The sequence below is a fragment of the Lemur catta genome, chromosome 13 (assembly GCF_020740605.2).
Source record: "Lemur catta isolate mLemCat1 chromosome 13, mLemCat1.pri, whole genome shotgun sequence".
NCBI classification, from domain to species: Eukaryota; Metazoa; Chordata; class Mammalia; order Primates; family Lemuridae; genus Lemur; species Lemur catta.
In genome coordinates this window covers 38,746,320-38,769,374 of record NC_059140.1, presented here as the reverse complement: position 1 = coordinate 38,769,374, position 23,055 = coordinate 38,746,320, and the positions used below count along the sequence as shown (strand labels likewise).

Here is a 23,055-nt window from a genome sequence, read left to right as displayed (position 1 = left end):
AGATCCTTACATAAATTGGCATAGTATTTGCATATAACCTATGCACATACTCCTGTGTATGTTAAATCATCTCTAGATTATGTTTAATACCTAATACAATGTAAATACTATGTAAACAATTGTTATACAGTATTGTTTAGGAAATAATGGTAAGAAAAAAAATGTCTGTACATGTTCAGTAGGCCTAACCGTATTTTTGATCCATGGTTGGTTAAATCCATGGATGTAGAACCCAATATAGACGGCCAACTGTAATTACAAGCCCTGATTCACTTCTGCATATCAGTCATGCTATTTAATTTTAAAACAAAATATCTGTTGGCTTCTAACACCTGTCATATAGTAATTGCTCAACCCTTTCAAGTCACTGATATTCTGTCACATCCAGCAGTGACATTTGATAAAGTAATTCTGCCAAAAACATCTTTTGGTCTATTTGCAAACACAATATTTTTCATTAAATATTTGTGATTGAGAGTTTTACAAACCTCTTGATAGTAGTGTCAATTGTATGCTGTACTTGTATTTTTAATGAGAAGTTCAACTCATTGGTATCTTAATCATCTCTTATCATTAGCAACAAAAAGAACATTCCCTTTCATTGTCATCTTCTATACATGGATCTGACCCTGTCACAGCTCTGTGGGTAGGCAGTGGTTCTTATCCTGGATGCACACTAGAATCTGTGGACCTTTTGGAAAAACTCTGATGCTGGCATACTATCCAGCACTTCCCAGCCCCTCACCCTGTCCCACTCCCAAGTCTCCCAACACATACAACTCTTAGAAATTCTAGATGCAGAATCCAGGTATGATATGTTTTAAAGTTCCCCAAGTGATTCAAATGTACAGCCAGAGTTAATAACCACTGGTCTTTACCATGTAAATGGCATAATTTCATCCTTGCCATAGTAGTGGGGTGAGATCAAAATAAACTGAAAATCTTAGATTTTATTTGATGACTAGGGGAAGAGAAGTGCTCCTACTTTCACTGTATGTGAATGAAAAGACATAGAAGTCCCCTCAATTCTGGAAGATAACTTGTGACTACAAAGGAGAATAAGGCAGAGAGTAAAGAGAAAAAAAGAAGTGGGATCTTTTGACAAATTGAATTGCTGAGTCAAGTCTGGCCTGAAGCTGCCCTACATCTCTCTAGACTTGATAAATAAGCCTGTTTCCATGGTGGGACAGCCATAAATACAGATCACTCAGATCTCCTTCAAGACAATTTGGGAACGGAGTTAAATGACAGCCTCAGGTGCTGTCCCTTCAGATCCACAAGGCTATTTGTCCCCCGGGATGCTACCAGCCTATGACTGAGCACAGTGAAGGTATAAATGCGGGCCCATTCCTGTTCAACGCAGGCCTCCTCCAAAGGCATTCTTAGTTTGGGGACACCCCACTGGCCTTACTGAAACTCTCTCTAAGCTATAGCGTAATCTAGACTCTTCCTACCCAAACCTTCCTTCCCCCTCTCCTTTCATAGGAGTCAGATCTGTATCATGTCTGAAGGCTCTCCCTGCCTATGCCTGCTCTTTTCCCCTTTATCTTTCTTTTTTTTTTTTTTTTTTTTTGACAGAGTGTCACTTTGTTGCCCGGGCTAGAGTGAGTGCCGTGGCATCAGCCTAGCTCACAGCAACCTCAGACTCCTGGGCTTAAGTGATCCTACTGCCTCAGCCTCCCTAGTAGCTGGGACTACAGGCATGAGCCACCATGCCCGGCTAATTTTTTTGTATATATATTTTTAGTTGGCCAGATAATTTCTTTCTATTTTTAGTAGAGACGGGGTCTCACTCTTGCTCAGGCTGGTCTCGAACTCCTGACCTCGAGCGATCCACCCGCCTCGGCCTCCCAGAGCTAGGATTACAGGCGTGAGCCACCGCGCCCGGCCTCCCCTTTATCTTTCACAGGAGTTTACCCCTTGTAAGTTCTCCACATATCTAATCCTGTCCTAGCATTTGCTTCTTGGAAGACCCGAACTAATAAAGATGGATTTTCTATTATTTTTGACCAAAAGCATTCTGACTATATTATGCCGAGTATGAACTTGGCTGCTGTAATAAAAGCCAAAGTAAGAGAGACTTAGAAAAAATTTTACTTGTCACTCAAGTAGTGTCCAAAATCGTAAGGCACTGATGTAGCAGTTCATGGTGTCAGGGACTCAGGCTATTCCTTTCTTTTAGCTGGGCCATTCTAAATACAAGGACACCAACTTAGGATCTCTATGATGACTTCTCCAGTTTCTGCCACCATGTGTGCATTCCAGCCAGCAAGCTGGGAGGGAAAAGGGGGAAATGGAGAGATACACCCCTTCCCTTTAACAGAAAGATTCCACAGGAGAACCTATCACTTTAGTTCACATGGCCACATCGTGCTGCAATGGAGGCTGAGAAAGGTAGACTTTAGCTGCAAGGCCTTGTCATCAACTACAACTCCACTACCAAATAAAGTAGTGAAGAACAGATATTAGGAAATGACTAATACCAATCTATACCATAATTAATCCTTTACTATTTGGAATAAGTCAAAATACTTTATCAGAGAGACCAATAGGTTCTGTCTGAAAATTATTCAAAATCTTAAGCAACTGTATGTTAATATTAGAAAAAATTTCAAAACAGAAAACATCAAGGAATATGATTGAATCCATTACTGACTTTTTAAAAAAACACAATTTGGAAACAGTCACTGTCTTTTCTATCGCCATGTACAGACTTTGAAAAGATAGCAATTGTTAAGAATATACTTTCAAATTTAAAATGCAAATCTGCTTTTCTCCTGAAATTATAAAATCAGTTGACCCCACAAAAGCACTCAACTACAAAATCTGAAAACACCAATAATTCATGGGCCACACTTTGCAAAACAGTGGTATATTATTTTAATTCTACAAATATATATTTAAGAAGAAAGAGACAGAGAAGGAAAGACGAAAAAAAAAAAAGAAAAGTAAAGAAAAAACCAAACCAGTATCTTCAAAACAAGTTAGTGAGTACCTGGAGTTGACATCTCCATGTCCCAGCTGCCCATGCTGCCCATAACCAAATGTATAGACATCTCCATTTTCCATTAAAACCACTGAAACCAAAATACATAGTTTTATTTTTCCCTTATATGGATTTTATATTTCTATTACAATTATACTATAAGAACTGCAATTCTCACTATTTAAAATATATAGAGCCATAAAATAGGCAACTGAAGCACAAATTTATATTTACTGAAAAGTAAATATAATTTTAGTTCTGCAAAATATTTTTGTAGGTCATAAAAATGCATAATGCTTTTCATAATGCATACTTTAAAATTCTCACAAATGCCATTTAGTAACATTAATAGTTAATAACACATATTGGTTCAGGTCAACAGTAAAATCTTAATAATTAGTAACTACATATAAAATATTATTCTCCCATATCTAGGGTAATTATAGATAGGAGATGAGTTAGGGCTCTTCACAATTATGTACCTCAATGAAATGGCAGAACTTTAATGTCTGTTAATGCCTTATCAAATATTCCTCAAAAAAAGGAATTTAACATTTTTTATTTTCACAAAGGTTTAACAGTACAACCTAAGATATCTAACCCAACTGTCAATAATTTAATAAGAATTTAATTATTTTCTACATTTAAAAAATAATTTGTTGATGTACATTTATCATTGAACAGTAACAAAATACAGGAACATGTTATAAAAACCACAGCACTGTAGAATTGAAAGAGATTTCAGAGATTTTTTTCATCTTCAGTAATTTCTTGAAATGAATTATAAAATAAGTCTATAAGAAGACAGATTAGAAGTCAGATCTCTAGACAAGTACCTGTTCCATCATGCCAAAGTTTTAAAAAGAGATTCTATAATAAATACAAAGCTCTTGTAGATTTGAGAGCTATTGGCACACCATAGCTTTTAACACACAGTTAACAAACTATGCTTGTCAAAACTAAACAAATAAATTATTTAGCACAATTGTAAAAATGTAATTATACCCTAAAGTTCCAGCTGCTACCTGAATGGTGAAATCCACAGCTGACTTGGACCGCCCGGAGCTCACAGTCAAATCGCACAGAGCCTGGAGGATACGTTGTGATTTTGCTTGCATCCTTTTCTCCTCGTTCTCCACTTCCGTCTGTAAGTGTTATAATTTGTAATAAGCCATTATTCATCTTCAAAATAAAATTTTAAATCAGTTTACTATGGAAGAACAAGAGCAAAATGTTAAAAGGAAAAAGAAGAATCTGCAGCTGTTAGAAGTGATAGATCAAGAATCTACTTGCAAAGAAGCAATTTTGAAAAGATATATTGTGTATTTGTTTGCAAATATCACTAAATCAATAAAAACAAAGATAAGACCTTGTTATGGACAAAACCTTATATAATGAAAACAGGTCAATAAATTATAGAAACAAAATTTTAAATGTAATAGTTTATGTGAGAAAATTTAGTTTGCATAAAAATAACTGCATGCAAAGTCATTTAATAATTATTTTAAACTTAGTGATATTGTTAGTACTAACATTTTTTTAAAAAATTCCTGGTAGACTCACAAATGATTTATATTTCCTAAACAGATCTGAGAAAGGCTACACTGTCTACCAGTACTGCTAAACTCAACGGAAATTTAAAAAACTAAAAAGACCAAAGAGCTTTATTCAACATACAGTGGTTCAACAGCCCACTTTTATTGTTTCTGTCCCACCTACCCCTGAGCCACTCTGCTTTGTGGTCTTCTCCCTGCCCCTACCACTACTCTCAACTGAACCTTCTTTCTGCTTTCATTCCTTTCCTCCTTTCTTCTTTTTATAATTTCCTCCATTAATTAAGTTTGTTTCAGGCCCTCTCTCCACCCCTGATTTCTACATTTGACTGTGAATTTTCTGGCAAGTTAACACAGCATCAAAAACCACGCTTGAGAATATAAAAACTTTTGTTTGGAATGTGTAAACAAGGAAAACAACTTACTTTTCCTAACCAAAAATTATATATCACTAAAATATGACCTTTATATCATCAAGATTCAAATTCCTTGCACGCAGAAGAAATGTAAATCTGGAAGGAATTTCAAAAAGCCAACTAGTCTAAACCATTCTCTTGGTATAGCAACTCTAAACAAGTGTGTATAATATGAAGATACAAATGTGAATCTATAGTCACACACTTTTAAATTTACATTTTCATTCCCTTTTAGAATGTTAAACAGAATAACATCAAATCATTTTATGTTCACTTGATCCTTTCTTTTTTATCTGACCTTTAGTAATATCCAGGTAGGACAAAGATGACCTAAATTATGACTTCCCTTTCTGTAACTAAAATGACTCTCTATCACTTTGAAAAGCTTGAAACTCTTTATAACACTAGGACAGTAAAACCTCACTAATTCGGAATAACATAGCACACAGGTAGGCCCACGTGACTTACTGAAAAAGTCTTAATCATACAGAGAACATTTAGGTAAAAATTGTTTTGTTACCTTCAAGCAGTATAGATTCTAGATTAAACTAAATGCTAGAATAAATAAAACGTGGTTACCTACATTATATTTCAAAATAGACCAGTATTACAAAAAAAAGTACCATAAACATAAAAGTCCTTTAACATACAAGAATTAACTGCTGGACCCAGAGGTTGAAGGCACGTTGAAGGAATCCTTCATTTCTTGAGCCCTTGGTTTGAAAAGCTAGTGATTTTAGACAGGTTTCCCCTTATAAGTATGACCCTGAAAATTCAGAGGAAGAAATTATTTTGAATTTTTTACTCAAAAAAGATCATAAATACTGCATCTGAAGTATCATAAATTCTGAATTAGTGAGAGGTTTTACTATAATAGGATAAAGAACATGATTCCTCTTCTGCTAAATTGTCTAATGTGGGTTTGCCAACTTAAATAAAAGGATGGATGGTCTAAAAAGAAACAAAATAATCACTCCATCCAAAATGAAATATACTTTTAATTCAAAGCCTCCTCATGATGGAAAGACAGCGGAATGGTAAAATATACACAAGGGCCTACACACACAAAAAAATATGCATCTTCCAAAGACTACTTACACAAGACACCAGATGTAAAGAACTTTTACTAAACTAGTAAAAACATCTAATTATTAAAACCAAATCTGATTTAACAAAAAAATTATGTTTATATGATTTTGCCAGACTTAACTAAACATTTAAAGTATCATTCCACTTTATATAAATGTATTGATGCCTAATTAGAAGCTTTTATCTTTGAATTTAGCATTTTGCCCCTCCCTTAAACCAGAGATTAAATATTGACACAAATCCCACAATAGAGACATAGCATCAGGGAAGGAGGAAAAAAAAAAAAAAAAAAGGTCTAGTAATTCAATAAAAGCATAATGACTAAAAGAGTAGTAGCTATTATTTAGAGGCCAAAATAATACTAGAAAGTTTGTTCATCTACACAACCTGTATCTATACAAAACAACTTCTCAATTACAGATAGTGAAAATCTTATAAGCAAAAACAGCGATGAGGTTCTTGATCATTATCAGCAGCAGTGGCAGAATTAAAAATATATATATCTGTGTCTGGTATTTGATGTTAGAAAATTCAAGTACAATCCCAATAATTTAGAAATTTATAAAAGTTTATGAAAGAAAAAAGGTACTTAATGTGTAGCCAAAAATTTAGTGCAAATTTAAGAATCAGCAAGTTAAATTCAACAAGATTACTGAATAATGAGCTTGAGAAGAATTAAAATATTAATGAACAGCAATAAGACTTAATTTTAGATCTGTAGAAAAAAATAGGTCTGAATAATCTTATAATTGGTCATTTAAGTATGAGCACATCTGTTTTTTCCCTATACATATATGAAATAGCTTCATATTATATATATATCATGTGATACTGAAACTATAATAGCTATAAAGTTTTGGCAGCTATGTATCTAAAATATTTGGTGTATATACATATTATGTATGTGTGCGTGTATGTATACGTGTGTACACACGTAAAGGAGAAAAGATTCAGCATCTAAGAGACTAAACTTAATTTTTTTTTTTAGTGCACTAAATAATAGTTTTATTATTATTTCCTTTTTTATTTATACATTTGAAGTGATGAAAATATTCTAAAGTTGATCAATGGTGATAGTTATACAACTTTGAATGTAGCAAATGTCATTTAATTGTACATATTAAATTGAAAAATGATTTAATAAAAACTTTTGGAGGAATGTTAATATAAAGTGCTTAGAACTGTGCCTGGCATATGAGACTAAACTTAATTTTAATGTTTACTTGAATCTACACTTTTTTGGGTAATCTTATACATATCACAAAAACTATCACAGAACACAGTGTGTACTCAGCTAAATCATTTAAACAAAACAGCAGAGCAGGAGCAGCTGTAGTTTACTAAGCACTGCTCTGTGTTAACAAAATACTGTAAAAATTTAAATGCCACAGTGGATAAGTGCTTGTGGGTACTGGAGCCTCAGGACTTAGACTGGAATCCTGGTTCTACCCTTTGCTAGTTTATGACAACTGGCACTGGATCTCTCAGTCTTAGTTTTCCCATCTATAAAATAGTAACAATGGTACACAACTTACAATGTTCTTATAAGGATTAAGTGAAATAATACATGAAAAGTGTTCAGTCAATATTCACTATCGTTGCTTTCTTTAATCAATATAACAATACAATAATATACATAGTTTTTCCATTTTACAGATGAAGAAACTAAGACTTAAGGGGTTAAGGAGTTAGGTAACCAGCCCAAAGTCATAAATGGTAGAGGAAATTTGGAGCTTGAGCATAAGTAAGGCTCATACATTTTACCACCACCAAATGGTTAATATCATAAATCTTTTGTAAAAATGAACAACTACACCTTAAACGAATCTCAAAATTTTGTATCTTTAGGATAATTCTAAAAGAGAAAGCAAAGAATTCAATTCAAAATATTAAAGAAAGCATGAAGGATTTTTATGGGCGAAGACATATACATACATACATACATATACACACATATATCTTAATTGAATCTTCATAGAAACACAGTTAGGAATTCTCATTCTTGTTTTGAAAATAAGAAAACTAAAGTCAAAGAGATTAAAGAAATTAATGCACAGTCATGCAGTTCTAGTAAATGACAAATTTAGTATTAAGATTGAGGCCTAATTCCAAAGGCTATAATACTTCCATTATACCACACCATTTCCAAACAGAAATTAGGTAAAATACACCAAGATGTTTACCAGCATGCCTTTGGATTTTCACATCAGTCTCTTTAAAATAGATTTAAAGACTATCTCTAGAAGAATTCAAATGTTCCTAACTAGGTGTACGACATCAAAATATTTTTCTATGTAAGGTACTTAATAGCTAAAACAAATGTTAATCCAGATATCTGTTTGAAATATAGTTATGGCCACATTTTGGAATAACTTACTATATTTTATATGGCATTCTACTTATTGATTCAGCCTATATATTCTATTTTGCCTCTCTTCAAAATCTGCCTGTATAGGATGGAGTCCATGACCTTCTCTGAATTCTTCCTAGTCAGCCAGAAGCTCTCCAGCTTTCCATCTTAGAACTCACTACTGTTAACAATAAATCCACAGTTCTTACCCTCCACACACTCACGCAAAAAAGTTATAGTCTAAAAAATTTTAACTATTATCATCCTATAATTTGTACCAACATATTAAATATAAGACAGAACATAGCAATTAATATTATGAACTTCTCAGTGGACAAACTGGAAGACAAACAGGATAAGAAAAAGAGAAAAATATTTATTAAGACTATTAAAATATGTACAGGTTGAGTATCCCTGATTCAAAATGCTTGAGACAATAAGTGTTTTGCATTTCATATTTTTTTTTATTTTGGAATATCTGCATACCCATGAGACATCTTGGGGATGGGACCCAAGTCTAAACATAAAGTTCATTTACATTCCAGATACACCTCATGCACACAGACTGAAGTAATTCTACATAATACAATACTTTTAATAATTTTATGCACGAAACAAAGTTTATGTACATTGAACCATCAGAAAGCAAAGGTGTCACTATCTCAACCACCCATGTGGACAATCTGTGGTTGTTTGGCATCACCATCATACTGCATGTGGAAAAGATATATTGCAGCTGAAAGGGGATGGGTGGGTCTTTTTTCCCTTAGGGATGCTAATAAACCGTGTGTGCACACATACGTGTGTGTGTGTGTGTGTGTGTGTGCACCCACGCCTGCATTTTGACTGCAACCCAACACATGAGGTAGGTGTAAAATTTTCCACTTGGGGTGCCATGTTGGCACTCAAAACGTTTCAGATTTTAGAGCATTTCGGATTTCCAAATTAGGGATGTTCAACGTGTAGCCAGAGTAAAAGCAGTGAATGGAGGGATGATTAAATGACAGGACAGTGAATGTAAAGGGTTAGTAGGTGGACAGAAATTAGTGAGTAGCAAATTATTACTCTATAAAAAACAGACTACCATTTGATAAATTATTATTTATATTGTAAATTTACTTTTGAAGTAAAGAGATGAAACTGCCTCACTCTACAAAATATAAAATCCAAGAAAAAAAATGGACCTGCACTTTAATACCACAAGGTAGGGCCTTCCAAAGAAGTGCCACAAGTATACAAAGGGCCTTATTATAAAGTAACCCTGTGGCAGACAAAATTGAAGTAAGACTAGCTATTGTTGAATAATTTCTATAGCTAATCATTATGTAATACTGGAAAAAGTCTGCTTTAAATTTTTAACCTCCATCTTCACTTAGCATGTCATTTAAAAACCTGGAAAAAGTAAAGATGCTTGTCCATGAGATACTAACATGGAGCTGAAAAGATTTTAAATTGTTTCATGAAATGTGAATATTTAACCTCGTCTTGGGAAAATTCCACTTTCATATAATTGTGGGGGGGAAAGACACCAAAAAAATATGTTCTAATAGTGACATTAGTGGAAATCATAAGAGATCAGAGATTTGGCAACAATTAGAATAATTTCATTATATAACCCAAATATTGTTCCTTAGACTTAAATATTTATGGCATTGTTAGAACACTCAGTAAATAAGGCAATCACAAATTTTACTATGGCTAATTATATTAGATTTAAAATACTCTCCATTTTTATTTCTGCAGAATGTATCTAAAGTTGTGCTCTCTTTTTTTGCTCTTACTAAAAACAGGAGTTTTGTCTGTGTTGTTTATATTTTTGCTTTGAGTAGCAAACTGGAAGATTGAGAAAGGCAAATAAAAGTAAAATTGATTATACTATACTGCATGGGAAAGTTAAAAAAATTAACTGTTAACAGGTTTGCAGCAAAAAAAGATATAAACATTAATTAGATTCATTTGTTTATATGGAATATGTGTATTTAAAACTTCCTATTCTATTTTGCTGCGCTTATCTTAGGCATAGAAAATAGCAACTATAAGTTGTGCCAGCCAATGAACAGCCCCTGGTTCAAATGCCAGGCTCCAAGGCAACATTTATATATAAATTAACAAATTCTTTGCATTAATTCTGTCCTGATCTTAGTTGATTCATAATTTGTGGTTTAAAAGAAAATAATCACACTTTTAAGAATATTTTTAATTAACCTAGAACTCTGAGATCTCAAATAATAACACAGAAATAGATTCCTACTCCCTCATAGGCTAGGTTAGAACTCTGACCATTGCTGAGGATTAGAGCAAGTCCACATGACTCACACTTTGCTTGCACCTATCTTTACTTAACCCACAAATATCAAACATTTGAATATTCATGTATGTTGCATATATAAACTTTGATATTAAAACAGTGGAAAAGTGTAATGGCAATCTTAACTTATCACTTTATATACTGAATTTAGTAATTTTGTTAATTCTAAAGCATATAAACAGCACTCAAAAATTTGAAGAAAGGATTATAAAATGCCAGATCACAGTCATTTAAGAGCAGATAATAAAGGATAAAAAATAAAACACAATGACTATTTTTTAACCCTCCTTTATGAAATTTGAAAAGAAATGGAAAAGAAAAAGATATACTGTAAAAATATCTTCTTTATTAAAGTTAACAACAAAAAAATGAAATAAGAAGCATGACAGTCACCGACAGTACCATTTTCAGCATGTTTTTTCTCCTCAGGCTATATAATAATGACAGAAGCAAAGTAGAAGAATTAGGTCTGCACATTTTCCCAGAGACAAAATTCAAATGAGTGGAAGAAGTTGGGAAAGTGTCCCACCTAGTTGATAAGGAAGACCAAATACCTTTGTGCTTGTCCCGTTTATGCTTTAGCTGTGCTGGATGGGATCTGAGTCTGGCTAGAGCCTGTTCTCGATGGTTCATAAAAATAGGACCAGCAAATACAAGGGGGCCTGAGGAGAAACATTTTGTATGTGCATAGGAAAACTCACAAAATGAAAACACCATAATGAATAAAAATAATTCCAACTAAAAAGCATAAAAATGTATTCTTAACTGTTTTGGACATTATACTTTTCTCCCACCCCAAGCCCCCAGCCCCAACCATAACCTATTCACCATTGTACATGTATACAGCAAATATAATTTATAAAGTACAAATCCCATCTTTTATACTTATAAAATTATTGGATAGTTACTAATAGTCTCAGATAATATAAAATTATTGGATAGTTACTAATAGTCTCAGATAATCAAGAAGTTCAATTCACATAAATCAAATTATCTTACAAATATTTTTAATACCATATATATTTTCAAAGTCAGTAAACCATATACTCACTGGGAACAAGTATCTTTCCTATTGAAATACCAAAACCAACTAAGTTTTAAATTAATTATTAAATTTTAACAAGGTTTCTAGATTTAATATCTGTATCAATCTTGCTATAAAACCAAGATAAAAATATTATTGACTTTAGTACATGTCATGACAGAAGAAAAACAGATAATCAAAAACAAAACAAAAACAAAAAATGTCTATCACACACACACACACACACACACACACACACACACACAGAAACAAAGATAGCCGCAGCTTTATATTGATGGTGAAGAGATGCATCTAACCCAAATAACATTTTAGGAACATTAACCATCTTTTATTAAATCTCTTTTTGAAATATCACTATATACATATACATATATATATATATAAATACATACAAAGATTATAGCTATTTTCTTTGACATAGTAAAAGATAATCTACAGCCAAATTTATTTTAATAAAATTTTAAAAATCACTTTTCCCCATTAACATTTAGCTTGAAAAGAAAAAGAAATTAAGTTACACCTTAAAATTTTAGTTTTTTTCTTATAGAACTGAACTACAGTTTTCTTGAGTTTTAGTAACATCAAAAATGCCTTCAAATTTGAAAACACTGTAAATTTGACAGTGAGCAGTAACTGAAGAGAATTATGACAGTATACAAGCACTGAAAATTTGACAAATGTCAAATTAAATATCAAAGTACCCTTCATTAAACATAAAAAACAAGTAGAACAAATATATTTCATTTATGTTTCTGATATAGAAAAAAATGCTAAATAGCACCAATTCTATGGAAAGCCAAGAGTAATAGATTCTATGACTACTACAGATAGAAATATGCTAATTTAGTATTAATAGAATAATTAAATATTATTTCCCAGTAATGCAGTACCAATTATTTTCAAGCTAAGATTATATAAACTGAGTTCCATTTCTAAAATGTAATAGTGTTGATATATTTCAAATATGAAGAAAAGTCAATTCCTTAACATGCATTATTTTTTAACTGTTACTAAAGCAGATAATACAAATTACTCTAAAAAATACTTTCCAACCACACAAAAGAATTGTAAATATTACATTGTATTACCATTTTCTAACTCCTACCTGAGAATTATTTTTCCCCATTAAAATATATTACACCTGTTATATTCATTATTCAGCTTCTCACTAAATTCAACCTTTTTCAAATCTTTTGAAGTATAAATCTAGAAGGCCCATAAGCAATCATGCCTAAAACTTAAGGCTATCAGGCTCTAAAATACTATTGTATCCCAGGGGCTAAAATAATCTTTCTTCAAACATAGTTTAGTCATTCATTTATTTGCCAAACATTTTCTATCATCTTTTATATAGCAGAAAATAGGTGTCAGAGATATAATGACAAAGACACTGGAACTCAATCCACTAAGGAAAACAGAAATAAAAACAAAGAACTACAATGTATTATGATAAATGCTATAAAGGAATTCTATATATATTATATACTAAAAGATAAAAAGCTAGCAATTCAACTTGGGAGAATCAGAGAGGTTTCAAAGAATGAGAAAAAGTTTAACAAAAGAGAAGGGAAGACAGAGAGTATTCCAGTCAAAAGGAATAGGATTTATAAAAGCATGAAGATGTTAAATAATACTGTATAATCATTAAAAACACACATAGCTGAAATGAATGATGTATAGGTTATAGAGCAAAAAGAGTAGAAAATGAGTTTGGAGAAGTATACAAAAAACACATAATTAAAACCTTTTTATTGCATAAAACTTCACTCTAGAAATGATGACAAGTCCTTAAACTGTTTTCAATTACTCAACAAAGACATGTTACAATTCAGGCACCAGGCCAGGTCCCAGAAACCCTTGGTAAACAAAATATAATCTTTGCTTCAAGAAGCTCATGATCTAATGGGGTGGGGGGGCGGCGGGCGGGGGAGAGTTTACACACAACTAAACAACAAACTGTGACAGTGTGCTATGACAAAAGAAAAGGACACTGAAGGAGCAGCTAACAAAATATGCAGATGGGAAAGCAGGGAGTTTAGAGGTACAAGAAGAGAAATATCATATAACATGAGGCCTGATAAAGGAGGTATCCAGTACTCTAAAGATTCAAAGATAGGGAAAAAATGAAGGGACAGGGAACAGGAATGAGAATAGAGATGAGGGTGCAGAGATAAAAATGAACAATTCATCCTAAGGACTTGAATACCCTTTTGGTTTTAAACAGGTAAGTGCTGTTGCTGATAACATTCTGGATGGAAGGTGGATAATAGCTTAAAAGAGGATAAGACTGGGGATAAGGCCAATTAAAAGGCTTTTTGCTATAATTCAGGGAAAGAAGAGAAGTAGCCTGGTTTAAAGTAAATGCAGTGGGATTCTGTAAAGTAGACATAATCAAAAGCTATTTAAAGTTCTGAATAAACAGAACTTGTTGGGTTATTTCTCTCATTGGGAGGGGAGTGAATAAAACAGGGGTGTGAAATGACCAGATTTAGATATTTAAAAGCTCTGTGCATTCATGTGTAGGCAATGGATTGTTCAGAGCCCATCAGAGCAGGTAGGCAGAATGCATGGAACAAGTGGCAGTATTAAATAGCATGACTTTTTCAGAAAGCCATTGGTGATGTATTCCAAGACCTTAAAATTTTTTGTCCATTGACCTAATAACTGCATCTCTAGAAATCTATCCTAAAGAAAACTTGACAATGTTTTTGTGCTATTTAAATTATCAGTGAGTTGTGCTATCTAAATTAACAGTGAGATAACATTATTCACCAATGTTTTTCAAGAATTAAAAAGAATAATACAGGTGATGCTAGAGGAAAATGCCACTCTTATATATTAGTCTTGAGAATATAAATTCCTATATATAGAATATATAGGAATTTATATATATATATATGTAAATATATATATCCTTGAGAATATATATCCTTGAATATATATATATTATCCTTGAGAATATATATATCCTTGAGAATATAAATTTTAAAAACTATGGGAATTATATATTAAATTTTAAAACATATACACTCTCTAACCCATACATTCTATTTCTAGGAAGCTCTACTATATAAACAAAAGAAAGTGCCACTAATGCATAGGAATTTAAGTTTAAGAATATTTATTATAGTAAAATCCAAAAAAGCCTGAAAATAACCTGAATGTCCATCAACAAAATAATGGTTGCATAAACTGTGATAATAGTCATATTATAAAATAATAGGTAGCTACTAAATAGAATGTGGTAGATCCATATTTACTTAGTATGTGTTCATTTGGTTTTGTAAAATGAGAAAAAGATGTTGCAAATGTATACATAATACCACTTGTGTAAATAAACATATGCCTATTCTTTCACATATGTACAGACATCTGCACATGAATAGAGTGAGATATGAAAGTATATCTATGAGACTATTAACCTCATATGCTTAGTGAGGACAAATGGGAAGGTTGGGAAAAAACACTATCAAAATAAAAGTATATATAACAATAAGCAAATATATAAAACAAAATTCAGTCAGTGATATAACTAGAAATGAGGAAAACTTGATTAGAAGATGACAATGAAATAAACATAATAACTGAACTAAAGAATACGTTTGTGGAAAATCTTGACCTAAGTTCTTATATTACTTTAATATGGTATTTGCAATAAAGCACAAAAATATTTTTATTATATAATACTAAGGGGGAAAAAACAGGACCACAATATGTATCACAGTATGAAATTATATAAAATAACTAAGCAAAAAGCATGCATAAAAAATTGTAAGAATTTACACCAAAATTCTACTAGTGGTTACCTTTGCATGAAGAATTATACTGATATTTTTTCTTACTTACATATTCTAAATGCTTCACATAATATTTTAATTTAAAAAGAGATTGTTATGTGGCATTGGAGTATTAACTAATACAAGAAAACATAATGGTTTTACAAGCTTAAAAATTAATAGCAAGCCAGGTGCAGTGGCTTACACCTATAATCCTAGCACTCTGGGAGGCTGAGGTGCAAGGACTGCTTGAGCTCAGAAGTTTGAGACCAGCCTGAGCAAGAATGAGACCCTGTCTCTACTAAAAATAGAAAAATTAGCCACAGGTTGTGGTGCTTGCCTATAGTCCAGCTACTCAGGACGCTGAGGCAGGAGGATCACGTAAACCCAGGAGTTTAATGCTGCAGTGAGGTACCACAACACCATTGCACTCTACCCAGGGCAACAGAGTGAGATTCTGTCTTATTTATTTATAAATATAAAATGAAAGAAAATAAAATATAAAAACTAGAAAATAAAATATAAAAACTAACAGCAACATCAACTCAACCACTTTGGAACTAGAGACAATACGTTTTTTTTTTACATTCTAATTTGTAACTATGGGAAACTGATGTTTTACCTATCAAAATGGAATCTGTTTTATTCTAGAAAAGCTGTTGGGGATTTTTCTTAATAATATTCAAAGTTGTGTGATTAGCACCCCAATGTTGTAAGAAAAGCAATTAAGTCAAGATCAGAGGTGAAAAAGAATCAAGCTGGAAGAGAAGCCTACTAAACAGTCCACCACTACCACCATAATCATCATGGACTATTTACCTAGGGTGTAGTACATGCTAGGCACTTTCAGGCATATTACTTAACCCTCATTAACATACCTATTTAGGTAGGTAGAGTTGTCACTCCCAGTTAAGAAGCCAGGATTTAATCCAAAGTCTAACTTTACAACCCAAGCTCTTGACTACCATGCTCTATAGCTAGGCTAATCCTATAACCTATTATCCAAATGAGATAGATTCTACTGAGTAAAAATAGGCACTACTAAGAAATATGCCTGGACAGTAGGCAAGAAATATGTCTGGACAGTAGGTATAATATAGAACTGTCCCAGGTAAGCCAGGACATGGGCTCACCCCATCCAGAGCTCACAATCATGAAAATTTAACACTTATGGGAAAAGAAAGAAGGAAAAGTAGCCAACACCACTGGAGTTCAATTTTCCTTACAAGAGAGTGCCAAAAAGGGCTATAGAGATAAGATCATTGATATAATCATCCATTAGTTCTTTTGATGACTTAGAGGGCTCTAGTTAAGAATTCCACAGAAACACTACACTTATATAGTTAATACAAGTCTTAGAGACTTAATACGTCAATCAACTCAGTGTAATCTAAAAAAGCAAAAATTATCACAAATCATTGAACTAAAATCTGTAAATGAATACTATTAATATCTATCTAAAAATATAAATTTAAGAAAAATGTTATCTGAAAGATTAATAGCACAAAAGTTTAACTTAAAGACAAAGTTCCAAATTTATCAAAAAGCAGTAATAACATTGCTTTTTGGAGTTTCAACAGCACATTCCATTATAGGAGATCATAAACATCAGCTAAATTACATCAACAGGCCTGAGGCTGACTAAACAAGGCTTTAGTACCAGATTTAGGTCCCAATATTTTGATCAACTTTAAAAAAATTAACTCAGACAAGTCAAGTAAAATAATTTAACAATCTAATTCTGAAAATGTGAAACATTAACACAGATAAAAGCCAATTACTGTAATTGAGCTTAATTACTAACATTACCAAACTGTTAGTTTCTAAAACATACCAAGCAGAGGCCCAGAAAATAAAAGACAGGTATATATGGCAGCTAGAACACTAAAAATTTATTTAACATTTCTGTTCCTCGTGGAAAAGCAATCTTCTCTAGCACAGAGCCCTAGAACACTGTGCATGTGAGTCAAGTGTGTTTCCAGGGCCCTTGATCTGGAAAATTCTGATTAATTAGACCCAGGTGATTCTGATGCAGAAGGTTAATGGAATAAACTGTGAACACCACTGACCTACAATAGTGGTTCTCATACTTTGACATCATCAGAATCACCTGGAAGCCTTGTGAAAGCACAATTTACTGGGCTCCACTCTCCAAGTTTCTGATTCAGTAAGGTCTCGGGTGAGGCCTGAGAACTGGTACTTCTAACAAGTATCCAAGTGATGCTGGTCCCTTTGAGATTCCTTTGAGAACAACTGCTCTAAAATAATGAAAAGCATAGCACCTGAAAGGGATTCTTCCATCCAAATAAAACATCTTTTAAAAATGCAAAGGTAAAGTATAAATGCCTTAAAACTAACTGATATCTTTCATAAAACAATGGCTTAAGTTTTAAATCCTAATTTTTATTCTTTTAAAGTAATATGCTTATTGGAGAACATTTAGAAAATTGTAAAGAAGAAAATAAAAATCACCTATAAACTCACTTCTCAGGAAAAAACACTTAATATTTTGGTATTTATCTTTCTAGATTTTTCCCTTGCAAGTGTGGGTATATATGTGTACACTCAATTTTGTTTTCTTGGGCTGGGCGTGGTGGCTCACTCCTGTACTCCTACCACTTTGGGAAGCTGAAGTGGGAGAATCACTTGGTTCAAGATCAGCCTGAGCAACCTAGAGAAACCCCATCTCTACAAAAAATACAAAAATTAGCTGGCCGTGGTGGCATACACCCACAGTCCCAGATACTCAGAGACTGAGGCAGGAGGGATTGCTTGAGCACCCAGGAGTTTGAGATTGCAGTGAGCTATGATGACACCACTGCACTCTAGCCCCAGGAACAGAGCAAGACCCTGCAAGACCCTGTGTCAAAAAAAAAAAGTAATTTTGTTTTCTTAAACAAATTTGTTTTCTTTTAAAGTGCTTTAATGGAATGCTAAGAAGGAATATAAAGATAAGATCATAGAAGTGTCACATCAGGATACTGTTATTTTAATTACTTAATACAGCATAAGGATTTCCAAAGTCACTGAATATGACTCTGAAGTTTGAATTTTTAAAAATGGATCCATAGTTAGAATTCTCGTTTAAAAGCAAAAGTATTTCTATAAAATAAACAAAATGTACAAACAGGCATCACTTTGCACAATGCTGCATTAACTGAAACACAGGCATATGGGAACTATGTTCTCCCTTTGCATGATTCCACAGTAACTATGGTAACTGAGCAAAGGTAGGCCATGGTTCCAGTAAGCATGAATTTCAGTTAATTTCAGTATCATGCAAAGTAAGGACTGCCATAATTGAGGTCTCCAGTGAAGATCCCAATTCATCAAGAAAAGATATTTACTACATTTTCTGTTTAACAAACATGAAAGTGGGTGATATGTGTAAGAGAGTTCAACCAAAATATAAGGATAAGACAAAATTTTTGTGCATCAACAATCTGAATAAAGTATTTCTACTGAAGTGTTTCCATATATTTAGGACTGCAGATGAAACCTATTTATCACAAAATATACACTGACTGCCCAGAACCTAAGTCAGTGTTTGTAAAATCGAAACAATAATATAATTTCTTTAAATATTTAACTAGTAGAAGAGTATTTTAACTGTTATATAGTTAGAATTTACAATTTACATGTTAAAGTTCTATAACAAATTTTAAAATAAACAGCAAAAAAATATTCTGTAATCACCAAGTTATGTCAAATCACCATGCATAATTCAATATTCCTTTATTTCCAATATGCAGAAATACACTACACCTGAAGAAGAATAGCTTATTTTATATAGAGAAAAAAAAAGTAACAAGATACGCAGCATTAGGTGAGTACTTAAATGTCAAGAAAAGGATTTGCTATACTTTGGTTGAAACATAAGAAATTGCTGCATTTTGTAGGTCAATTCATATAACTCAACCTAGTATTTCCAAAGAAACAAAAAACAAGTAGTAAAGAGATACACTGATAACTAATCTTTAATAAATCGTATCAACATAAAAGGAATTATCACTTAATTACCTTGTAAGAAAAACCCAGCACTTAAATTCTACCCCGTTTTCTAAGCAAAATTTAACATCCAATTTTCCCACATATTTATATAAAGTAAATAAGAGTATATACACATTAATCTCATTAAAATACCCTTTAAAGGAAATGATTTACGTAAGCAAAACCAAACTTAATAGCAAATATTAACTATATCAATCAATACCAGATGCTATGAAGAGCAATATTCATGTTCCAAGCATATGTTTTACAATTTGTTTAATAAAATGAGAATCATGTGTACTATATGGTCTATTATTTATTCCATTTTATATTAACAAAAAGAATAGTTATAAAAATGTATAATGATGGTTAAATGGGTAATAGGTTTATCTCACATATCAAATATCATGCCATTTCTAATAAGTATTTAAAATATGCAATATCAATAAATATTTCCAATCAAGACTTTTGCCTAGCAGAGGAATAAAATCACAGACCTCTGTAACATTTGTCTTAATCCTATAGAGAAAAGATTCTACTGGGCAGCAATAGTTTTAGTAATACTCATATTTATCTCTGCTTGTTGGATCTACATTAAAATATAAATTAAAACCATTGTTCAATGCATGTTTAAGCCAAGAAATGGTCATAAACAATGAAGAAAAGATAAACAAACCTATCTTTGCAAATAAAACCTGCAGACTTTCCATCTTCCTCCTTTTGCATATAACTAGAATATACTTTTTACAACAAAAGGCACATAAAAGCATAAATATGCAGCGGATTGGAAGGAAGCATAGTGGGACTTTGCCCAAATGATAATGACTGTGACTGACTAAGGAAAAAAATGAAAACACTAGATTAAACTGAATTTTGTTCCATGTTCAAACAGACGAGTCCAAAGTCTGGGTGAAGGACAAGTTCTCAGTATTTGTATTTTTTTAAAAAGTTGACATTGTTAGTCGTCAATGATATATGGCAGATGGCACAATTCTTAATATGGTTGACTTATGCTATAAACACCTTACTGTATTAAACGTTTCTTGTTAGCACAATTATAAATATACTGAATATTTTCACTTATTTTCATGAGTTACCAGAATGTTACTAATTTCAATTTTAGCGATTTCTTACCAAATCAGCCTATTGTGTAACCTTTTCAGTGATCTCAGCATACAATAAGAAAATTGACTTTCATATACTTTTTCTCTGTAGCTACATCTTACCTCTTCCTTCCTCTAATCTGTGCCTTCTGATTACACGCTGCCGTTTTTCTTCTTGTCGTAACTGAAGGTGTTCTTCAATGTTAACCCCAGGTACTGGGACAGCTAGATGATGGACCCCACCCCACCCAAAGAAATGTATGTTACATAATAGCTATGACAGAACTATACAAAATTCAACAAAGTAAAAACTAGCAAAAACGTTGCCTAAAACACATATTTTTACTGCAAGAATCTTAGCAAAAAAGGTGCTTCAGAGGATAACTTGTTAAATATAATAAAAAAAAGAATTCTTAGCAAAAAAGGGAAAAAGAAATCTCATCCCTTTAATAATGTCATATTGTCAGTTACATAAGAGCACTATTGCATATATTAACTACTATCTTAACTTTTTAACATGTATCTAACAAGAAAGTGTTTACAGTATCAAAATTGCTGAGTTGAGGACAACACGTTCAGTATAATCAATCAATTTACCTAAAAGAAGATCTAAAGGTATCATTTCTTTCACTGCATCAAGAATGCCTCTTTGTCTGGCCTCCTGACCATCCAACTCTCTTGCACAAGCCTTGCAACATCCACACACAGCACAGCCAGATTCTCCAGAACCACAGCCACAGATCCTTTAAAAAAAAAAAAAAAAAGACAGCTGAAATCTTTCTAATCTTTCTTTAAAATGCTTTTGTATAACTTCTTTTCCACATTTTTGAGATTAAATTAAATGCATCAGCAATGAAATCACCTCTTCAAATCAGGATGTCCATTGTAAAGAAAAGGTATGAATAGAAGAATAATTAAAAACAAGAGTTTACTAAGTTCCCAACAGGCATAACTGGTATATTACTACAGAAAATACAAACAAATTCTGCTATCGTCAAAGCCACTATTTTAAAAAGTCTTCTAAAAGTTTTTGCAGTTAGTGATACACCAGCCCCTTTAGTATTAAGTGGCCTGGATGGGTTGTAAAGCTAAAAAAAAACAAGCAGACAACATTGCTATCTAGCAGATAAGTGAACGCAGGTGTTGGCAGCCTTCAGCAAGTGAAGTGAGCCCAGCCTGCCAGCTTCATACATTAAGTCTCCTACTCTCGCATGCTTCCGTGTATGCCATCATCTCCCATTTTCTCCTTTCACTGTGCACAATTATTTGTTATTTTTCCTTCTTTGTCCCTTTCATATCAATTATACACTACATGGTATTTGTTGACAAGAACACTCCCAGAAATTGGCTAGCGGGTCAATGAGCAACTAATTTTTTAGTCACATATTTTGTAGAAGTCATAGCTTTAATGTCATTCACTGGATCAGTCTTAAAAACTTTTGACAGCCTCAATGAGCCCCTTGTACCCCCAGATCTGTGAAATGTCTGGCTTTTAAAAGCAAGCATTACAAATAATTTGGAGCATCACTAACTACACAGTAAAAACTAATACAATAATATGTCCTACAGAATTGTCTGTGGATACTATTTGTAAAATAGTGTTTTTGGCATCAATTCTTTTCAAACTTTTCCAAAAACTGAAGAGGTGAGAACACTTCCTAATTCATTTTATGAGGTTAGGATTACCCTGATACCAATGCCAGACAAAGGCACTACAAAAAACAAAACCAAAAAACCCCCCAAAACCTACAGATCAATATCCCTTATGGACATGGATGCAAAAATACTCAACAAAATATTAACAAACTGAATTTGGCAGCATGTTTAAAGAATTATACCCCATTACAAAGTGGGATTTATTCCTGGAATGCAACATATGAAAATCAATGCATGTAATATACTACAATAACAGAATGAAGGGAAAAACCACATGATCATCTCAACTGCATTTGACAAAATTCAATACCCTTTCATGATAAAAAAAAAAGAAGAAGAAAACTCAACAAACTAGGAAGAGAAGGAAACTACCTCAACATAATAAAAACCATATGTGAAAAACTCACATATATGAACATCATACTCAATGTAAGTTAGAGACTGAAAGCATTCCTCCAAGATCAGGAACAAGGATGCCCCTCTGACCACCCCTTTTCAACACAGCACTTGAAGTTCTAGCCAGAGCAATTAGACAAGAATAAAGAAATACAAGTTACACAAACTTGAAAGGAAGAAGTAAAGTTATCTCTGTTCACAATTTACAATCTGATATGGAGAAAACCCTAATGATGATATACAAAAAAATTGGTAGAACTAATAAATTAATCCAGCAAAGTAGCAGGTTACGAAGTCAACACATAAAAATCAGTTGCACTTCTAAACACAATGAACAATCTGAAAAGAAAATTATAAAAACAATTACACAACATCAAAAAGAACAAA

General features: G+C 32.6%; 1 protein-coding gene across 1 annotated transcript in view; it reads right to left on the bottom strand.

Moving 5' to 3' along the window:
• Window positions 1-23,055, bottom strand: part of MYCBP2 (MYC binding protein 2) — a 259,243-nt gene that overhangs the window by 159,623 nt on the left and 76,565 nt on the right. Inside the window, exons 16-20 of the mRNA XM_045567320.1 lie at window positions 21,214-21,359; window positions 20,740-20,841; window positions 11,257-11,364; window positions 4,012-4,131; window positions 2,996-3,077 (exon numbers count right to left, since the gene is read on the bottom strand). Coding sequence (XP_045423276.1) covers window positions 2,996-3,077; window positions 4,012-4,131; window positions 11,257-11,364; window positions 20,740-20,841; window positions 21,214-21,359 — 558 coding nt within the window. The remainder of the gene's footprint in view (window positions 1-2,995; window positions 3,078-4,011; window positions 4,132-11,256; window positions 11,365-20,739; window positions 20,842-21,213; window positions 21,360-23,055) is intronic.